The 8,042-nt window shown below is 40.1% G+C and overlaps 1 protein-coding gene across 1 annotated transcript; it reads right to left on the minus strand.

The window, feature by feature from the left end:
- Positions 1–381: 381 nt before the first annotated feature.
- LOC129868882 (solute carrier family 22 member 4-like) lies at positions 382–7,735 on the minus strand. Its single transcript, XM_055943207.1, has 10 exons — positions 7,221–7,735; positions 6,437–6,540; positions 5,474–5,628; positions 5,176–5,347; positions 4,962–5,088; positions 4,631–4,731; positions 1,417–1,631; positions 999–1,181; positions 759–894; positions 382–513 (listed from the first exon to the last, which is right to left on the minus strand). The coding sequence occupies exons 1-10, from the start codon at positions 7,662–7,664 to the stop codon at positions 444–446; spliced, it is 1,707 nt and encodes a 568-aa protein (XP_055799182.1). The 5' UTR covers positions 7,665–7,735; the 3' UTR covers positions 382–443.
- Positions 7,736–8,042: the final 307 nt, after the last annotated feature.

Below are 8,042 nucleotides of genomic sequence, written 5' to 3' on the forward strand. Positions count from 1 at the left end.
ACAAAAGATGTGCCTTTGAAAGATGTGCCTTTGAAAGATGTGCCTTTGAATGAGGTATGGTAGTTGTTGCCAGCCACACCGATTTGAGTGTGTCAAGAACTGCAACACTGCTGGCTTTTTCAAGCTCAACAGTTGCCTGTGTGTGTCAAGAATGGTCCACCACCCAAAGGACATCCAGCCAACCACAACAGTGGGAAGCAATGGAGTCAACATGGGCCAGCATCCCTGTGGAACGCTTTCGACACCTTGTAAAGTCCATGTTCTGACGAATTGAGGCTGCTCTGAGGGCAAAAGGGGGTGCAACTGAATAGTAGGAAGATTTTCCTAGTGTTTTGTACACTCAGTGTCTATGAACAATGACATATGAGATATAAATTAAAACATGTTCATTAAAAAACTTTATTTATGTACAGTGTCTTGTGGGAAGTAACAACGTGAGTCAGTTAAAATCTTTGTTCTTCTTCTACAACGGGATTGTTACTTATATTTGCAGTTTTCTTCTTACTTCCGAACCTATTGCAAAATGAGAGACGTATAAGTGTAGCACATTATACAACATATACTTGCAATGTACTACTAGTACTACTGCTATTATAATTCTAATACTATTCCTAATGATAATTGCTGTAATTATGATACTAATAAACATTGTTGTTTTCATTATTGTTGCTATTATCATTATGCCATCATAAGAACAAGCTATGAAACGTTACCATATGCTATTAACTATTATAACACCTATGAAATACATGAATTACCCTCTAAGCTTCTGCATCTGTGGTATTGTCTCAGGGAGAACCTTTCCAAAACTCTCTGGTAGAACGAAACAAAGTAGGCTGGATAACACAGCCAGACTCCCAATCAAAATATATGGCAGGTACTTGTAATGATTACCTGGTAAAAGAGGGCAAGATTATATAGATACAACTTTATGAACAGTCCAATGTTGACATTGATTGATTCATTAACTGTTTGATTAACTGATTGATTGGTCTTACCGAGGTAGATGATGAAGGGGGAGATGATATTGCCGATGCGTGCTGCCATGGAGCACGTCCCCATAGCCATGTTCCTAACCACGGTGGGGAAGAGCTCCGACGTGACGGCGTACACCACACAGAACGCTGTGGTGATGCCAAACTTCCCCACCATCTCCAGGAAGAGGGCCACTCCTGGGAGATCTGAGTGGCGACGTCAGTCAGGGGTTAATATCTTGTATCGGAGCTCTGACAAGACATTCTTGACCTTCACACACGCATATCAAATGGACATCAAGAGCTCATGTTTTCACACAAGTGAAACAGCATTTGATTATGTGCAGTAGGGAACGCTTATGGGTTTTACATTGCTTTGTTCATAATGAACTGAACATAAAATAGTGTATCCCCTAGACTAGAAATGACATTTTAACATTACCTGCTGGGATAATCTGGATGAAGAGAATAACAGAACCGCCAAAAAACAGAGTGGATGACTGGCAGAATCTTCGATAGCAAAATTTCAGCAGTAACATAGCGAGTATATAGGCTGGCACTTCTACAACTGCAGACAGGAAGAAGTTGATATAGGAATTCCCATGCAGGTTAGTGGTATTGAATAGCAGTGCATAGTAGGCCATGGTGATGACCATCCTAAAGGGACAATAGGAAAATAACATAAATACTGCAATCAGCAGTCATCATACATTATTTATAGCTCTCTAAGATTGCAAATACTGGTTGTAGTACATGTAACCCAGGTCAAGTAATGGGTCTGATATTAATAACAGTGTGATGATTGATAATAGTCTGATATTAATAAAATGATGAGAGACCAACAAGTCACAAATTGCTGTGAAATAAATGTCTGAATAGCCGACCTACAACTAGTCAATCGGAATCCAGTCCTTGGATTTGGTCACACCCACAAGGCCAATCTGACATGCCAGTACAAACTACCACGAAGGTATGGAGAAAAGCTACATGCAATTTTCTGAAGATGACACGAAGAAAAGCAGAATAAACTCGACCAAAATCCTCTTACAAATGCAAAATATACACTTACTGTACACTGTTTTAACACAGTTGCAGCCGACAGTATTTTTCAGTTACAATATTTTCCGTTAAAACACTTTTCTGGCATCCAACTTCCGTGACACACAGGTGTTCAGAGACGTTACATAGCTAATTGGAACAGGTGGTCGCCTCTCTCTTCCATAAACACACTGTAACATGGAAATACGGTCATGAAGGAATTGTGTTATAAAGGTGTGAGGTAATTTAACCCTTTTTTTTGTTTGTTTTTTAAAATTCGAGACAATTTGGAAGGTAAGTTCCAGATGTTTCTAAAACCGTATTGCAACCAAGGCGTATTAACATAACAGACAGAGCAATGTGGCAGTGTCGGAGCATCGGGGCATTTCCCGCACACTTCAGATACAGTATGTGACCTGTTTCAGGAAACTAGTCATATGTTGCACTTCAACACTTCACAGGAGAGGCATTTGAACATACAACCTATATATTTTTTCGGGGGGGGGGGGGGGCTGCAGAAATGCCGTCTGGAACATGTGAACTTTCATGTGCCTTAAAAAACAAACTTGTATGCCATCTGTAAATACGAATTCAATTGTTAAATTAAGAGCCGAGTTGGTTTAGCCACGGAAAAGGCAGGAACCTTCCCGCTAGCCATAATTGGCTGAGATAATTAATGGATGAGGCTGGACATGCTGAGCGATCAGTTCGGATTGGTCTGCCATGTAGCACGCTTCTGTGTATAACATGAGCTGGTCAGTATGTGTAGGTAATCCTTTCTAACGCAGCTTTTTTAAAAAGATTTCACATAGTACAACTGCAAAAGTGTTGCTCTCCACTTTCTGGAGGACCGAGTTTTGAAATCAGTGGAATGCCCAGTGGAATTAGAGTATGATAGCAATAGAAATTGAGAACATTCTGGCGTTTGTTTTCAAATATGCAGAGGGAGTCGAAAAGAGAACACACAGAAGGCTACTGTTGTATAAAACACCTTTCTCCGGATTACATCTTCAAACTAAGGGGAACCATGACATCCGTGACAGAGAGGGATTATGGTTAATTGTTTAGATAGCTAGTTAGATGTCTAAACAAAAGACTCCACCAAGTAACCATTTCACTGTACTGTTTACAACCTCTGTATGTGACAAATAAACTTTTGTTTTATTTGACATACTATGTGTTTACCATAGACAGTAATGTGAAAAACAACATGACCTCTATCAAAGTCAAATTACGATATAACGTTAGGCCAAAGAGACAGTGTCCAAATCATAAAGTTCTCCGGTAGAATGCCCTGTTTAATTTCGTCACACTCACCACAGCAAGCTATTTTCTGTAATTAGTTTGCCATTAACTTGTAAATAATGATCTTGTTGTGAATTTATTTTCTTGCAACAATGAATACAAATTAGTTAAAGTGAAGACATTGGGGGCTACTGTATATGACGTGGTCATTATTTGAACGTTAGCTAGCTAGCTAACAAGCTAGAAAGAACCAAAACATTGTTTTGAAAGTTGGTTTTAGTTGCCTGGTTTGACATATACTGAATTGTTTTTTAAACGGGTGGGTTTATTGGTGTTAAAATACACCAGTTATGCTATTTTAGACCACCAGGCTGCTGATGTCATGCAGTCTGTAGTTTTTGTGTTCATACTTTTTTATAACGACAATGACAAGTTTGATGTCGGACGACAACAGAATGTTCATGATGTCACGGCGACAACTGTTGATAGACATAGTATAAACAAGCCTTTAGTCTTGAAATCTTTTGTTGTTTAGTACATGGCCTTACATGGGAATCCTTAAATAGATGGGAGGGGGGGGGGGGATAAGGCTTAAGTGAACGATGCTGAATGGGTGTAGACAAAGAAGAGCTCTCAAGTAGGCGTCCCAAAACATTCAATGGCCATTTTCTCAAAAGTGGGGTTACAAGTTGATCAGCTTTCAAAGTAGAATTACTTAACCATTGTTCATCAACTGTAATGTACTGTATGACATGCCATTTTATATCTCTGAGTCTCTATTTTTATCCAAAGTAAAAAACAATTTCAAATTTTGCTACATAAGACCTAATCGAGCCGGTCAGTCACATATGTATGTGAAAACACTCTAACGCACTAGCATTACTGTCTATGAATTGGCAAGGCTAGCTCATGCTAGCTTCTTGAACTGAACTATTGGTTAAGGGCTTGTATGTAAGCATTTCACAGTAAAGTCTACACTTGTTGTATTCAGTGCATGTGACAAATAAAGTTGGATTTGATTTGATTTTGAAGCAGCCCATTGGATTCCACAACACTTCCCGCAGCTACTATATAATGTTAGGTCATGGAATCCAACGGGCTGCTAAAGCATAAGCTAGCCTAGCATGCTGACGAAAAAGACACTAGTGCACATGCATAGATAATCAATCAATCAATCAATCAAATGTATTTATAAAGCCCTTTTTACATACTCTGTGTGACTGTGAGAGCCTTGCATCATGCTCATCTCAAAATGTGCGGTGCTGCTCGTGGCAACATCATAAAGGAGAGTCTATCTTTAACGAGTGATAAGACTCTGGTATTTTAAGCATATCTTGGAATACAACTATAATGCAACGGAGAGCACGACTTACCACAAAAGAGAACAAATTAGTATAACTGAGACCATGTTACAGTTCTGTAGGATGTCCAAGAAATTATATTTCTTGTCCATATTTTTGCAGGCATCCTCAATCTATTGTAGGGAAGAAATACTGTAAGTTTAAAAACTTCCACGTTTGCAATGCACATATTCCTTCCACTTCCAACCTCAATTTTTCTGTGTTTTTGAGGTGTCGTCCAAGTTCACTTGTCACATAGGTGTAATTGTCGCTGTATCCATTTTTTTCTTTGTAGCTATAGTGTAAGTGTGACCTATTCTGTTACCCTCAAATCTAGACCTATTCACTAAAGGTAACTGCTTACCTCAATGGGAGTGAAGATGACCTCTGGTGCTTCAACTCCGTTCCTCCTGGCAGCGTCTCTCAGTATGGCCTCAGCCTCCTCAACTCTTCCCTGAGAGAGCAGCCATCTGGGAGACTCTGGGATTAACCTGTGCCAATCAAACATACAGTAGGTTGTACAGTTAGACCATGTCCTCAACTAGACAGTGTTGAGGGTCCTCAATTCATCAACTCACCACCAGAGGGGGATGTACATCAGTCCAGAACCAGCCATGGGTACCAGAAGCCACCTCCAATCACGGATGAAGTAGGCCACCGCTGGCATGAACATTTGGCCCAAACCAGATCCCATGAACACACCCAGGGAGCAAAACACTACGCGTGTCCCAGGGCTCAGAATCTCAGATCCTGCAGACACCAACCAGCACACAGGTCAAAGGTGTATTGTGTCATGTGTTCTTATTGGATAAATCTGAAGTTGAGCTGTTACGAATGAATGGAAGTTAATTTTTTTTATTAAAGTTTGTCACAAACCTAACACATAAGCTACCACATAGTTGGAGAATCCACCAAAGCCCACAAAGAAGAAGATGGCGCTGAATGCCTCCCAGTTTGGGGAGAATATCTGGGCGAATATAGCTACAGTCTGTAACACCATCATGGAAAAGAGCACTGGCCTTCTTCCGAACCTGTCAAAAGTTATGAACAACTCTAATTGGATTATTATTTAGCCCAGGGATGGGCAACTCCAGTCCTCGTGGGCCGGAGTGGTGTCAAACTCTTCCCCAATCCCTAGCAAAGCTGAACAAACGAATTACATTCTAAACTGAAGATCCTGATTAGTTGATCAGATGTGTTAGCTGGGGATGGGGGAAAAGTGTGACACCAATCAGGCCCCAAGGACTGGAGATGCCCACACCTGATTTAGCCTATTAATGGAATTTAAAAGATGCACAGTGAAGATATGGCAGTAAGACGATATGGCATTAAGAAAAGTCTTTATTGTGAACTGCTCCAATCCAAATGTAATCTATGAACTGTTAAGTCATAACATCTTTTGTGTTGCACGATTTTAATGGGGTTGTTTTAGATCACTGAAGTTCATATTCACTTTAGAGTGATTAACACAATGCTTAGCATATGAATATATTCTCAATGTTTGAAATACACATGATTTCTAGTGTTTGTGACACTCAAGGTACAGGTTGAGGGTCAATGGCCGTGACACTGATTGTTAAGTAAGTATTATTCTCCTATATGTTGATAGTGGTTGTATAATGGCCAAGGACACACTAATTGTTCACTGTTGTATTTTATGAGATCCTGTGAACACTGTGGGATTCTGTAGCAGCAGACAAAGACACTGCATTTTGTTTTGACTTCCTGCAAGCCTCTTACAATTACAATTATATTTTCACAACTCAATGTAAGAACCACAGAAGTCCTTATGGATATGATGTTCTTCGTTCTTTCCAAACTTGTCTCTGTCATACACACCTGTCGGACAGCTGTCCTGTGATAAAGGTTCCCACCAGAACACCAAGGAAGTATATTGAGGATGTCAGAGGCTCTTTGAACTCATTGTCACATACCAGGTCCCACTGCAAAACAAACCATTAGTGACAGACAGATCAGCTACTAATCAGTGTAGAAGATGGAACCCTTTGTATGTTTGGAGGAATCCTCGACTATGGATCTATAGGTCTGTGTTGCTCCCAGCCCAGCATGAGGGTAGCCACTTCATTTAATTCTGGGAGCAAAAGTGTCAAAATCAGAACTAGCAGAAACAGAAGATTTGTCACCTCGTCACCACAGAAGCACCACAAACTGTCCGGTTAAAAACCTTAAAATCTCTGCCTCCACTTCAAGCACGATTCGTCCAAGGAATCAGTGCACTAAATAATGATTTGTCAAAAGAATCATTGACACTGTGCTCTTCAACAGAAGACTGCTTTCCCCGATCGCAGACGGTTAATATTTGATACAGGTCATTTTAGCTCTCTTCAAAAGTTGACATGAAATGTGAAAATGTCAAGTTAAGCTGACTGCATATGCCATTGAGGGCTTGTGGACTTTATCTCGACACCCTTCAAGGAAACTCATTCTTGAACTTTAAAAACAAAGTTCCTTGTTGTATAGTTTTCATTTCATATTTACCCATTTTCCTGGATTACAAGGTGTGTACATATGATTTTAGACAATTGTTTTGTACTGTAAAATGTGTGATGTTTTACATGTTACAATGAAAGTAGAATGTATATTGTGAATATTCCTGACTCACCTCAGTGACAATTGTTGACTGGTAGACCTCTTTGCTGTATTTCCAACCATCCAAGCAACTCTCCAGCTCAATTTCACTCACGTTGATATCCACATTTGGGACGATGTTAAGGTTAGAGTAGTTTCTAACGGTCTCCAATTTGAGCCTTAAGCAAGAGCTAAGCTGTGACACACCATTCATTGTAACCATGGGGATTGTCACATTTTTCCACGTCTCACTGATGTTATACTCCTCAGGAATATAGCATTGGTGTGGTGGTGTATCGCCTACAAACACAATATAAATACCAACAAACCCATTTGGGAGGATGCTGGCAGCCAATGCAAAGAAAATCGTCCGCTGAAAGGGTCCCCATGTTCCCAAGAAAGATGTAATTTCATCATAATCACGAACTTGGCTACTCCCGCTCACACGGTTTTTCAGTTGCTTGCCCATTGCACACATGTGGAGCAGCAGCCACTCATAAGGCTCGAGAGGTTATGGGACTCTTTATACATAACTCAGCTTATACATGATGTCAGCCGGGCACCCAAGTTAAAATTCAAGAGGATCTTCCTTTATCTTTTAACCTGTGTGAGGTTAAAGTCCAAATGCTGAGATAAGTTTTGTAGCTTAACCATTAATTTTGTCTGCTGGCTGTATGAAGATTAGATGTGCAGTACAGTAAAGTCATATTTATATTACGTTTACATAGAATTACAAAGGGGTGTAATTCCAACAGCTCCTCTGTACCTTATCTACCTCAAGACAACTTCCAGACATGCCCACTAAAACCTAAAGGAAGTGTATATTAATTGACCTGATCTCACAACTGTCTGGAGG

Source organism: Salvelinus fontinalis, chromosome 2, assembly GCF_029448725.1.
Source record: "Salvelinus fontinalis isolate EN_2023a chromosome 2, ASM2944872v1, whole genome shotgun sequence".
Classification (NCBI taxonomy): domain Eukaryota; kingdom Metazoa; phylum Chordata; class Actinopteri; order Salmoniformes; family Salmonidae; genus Salvelinus; species Salvelinus fontinalis.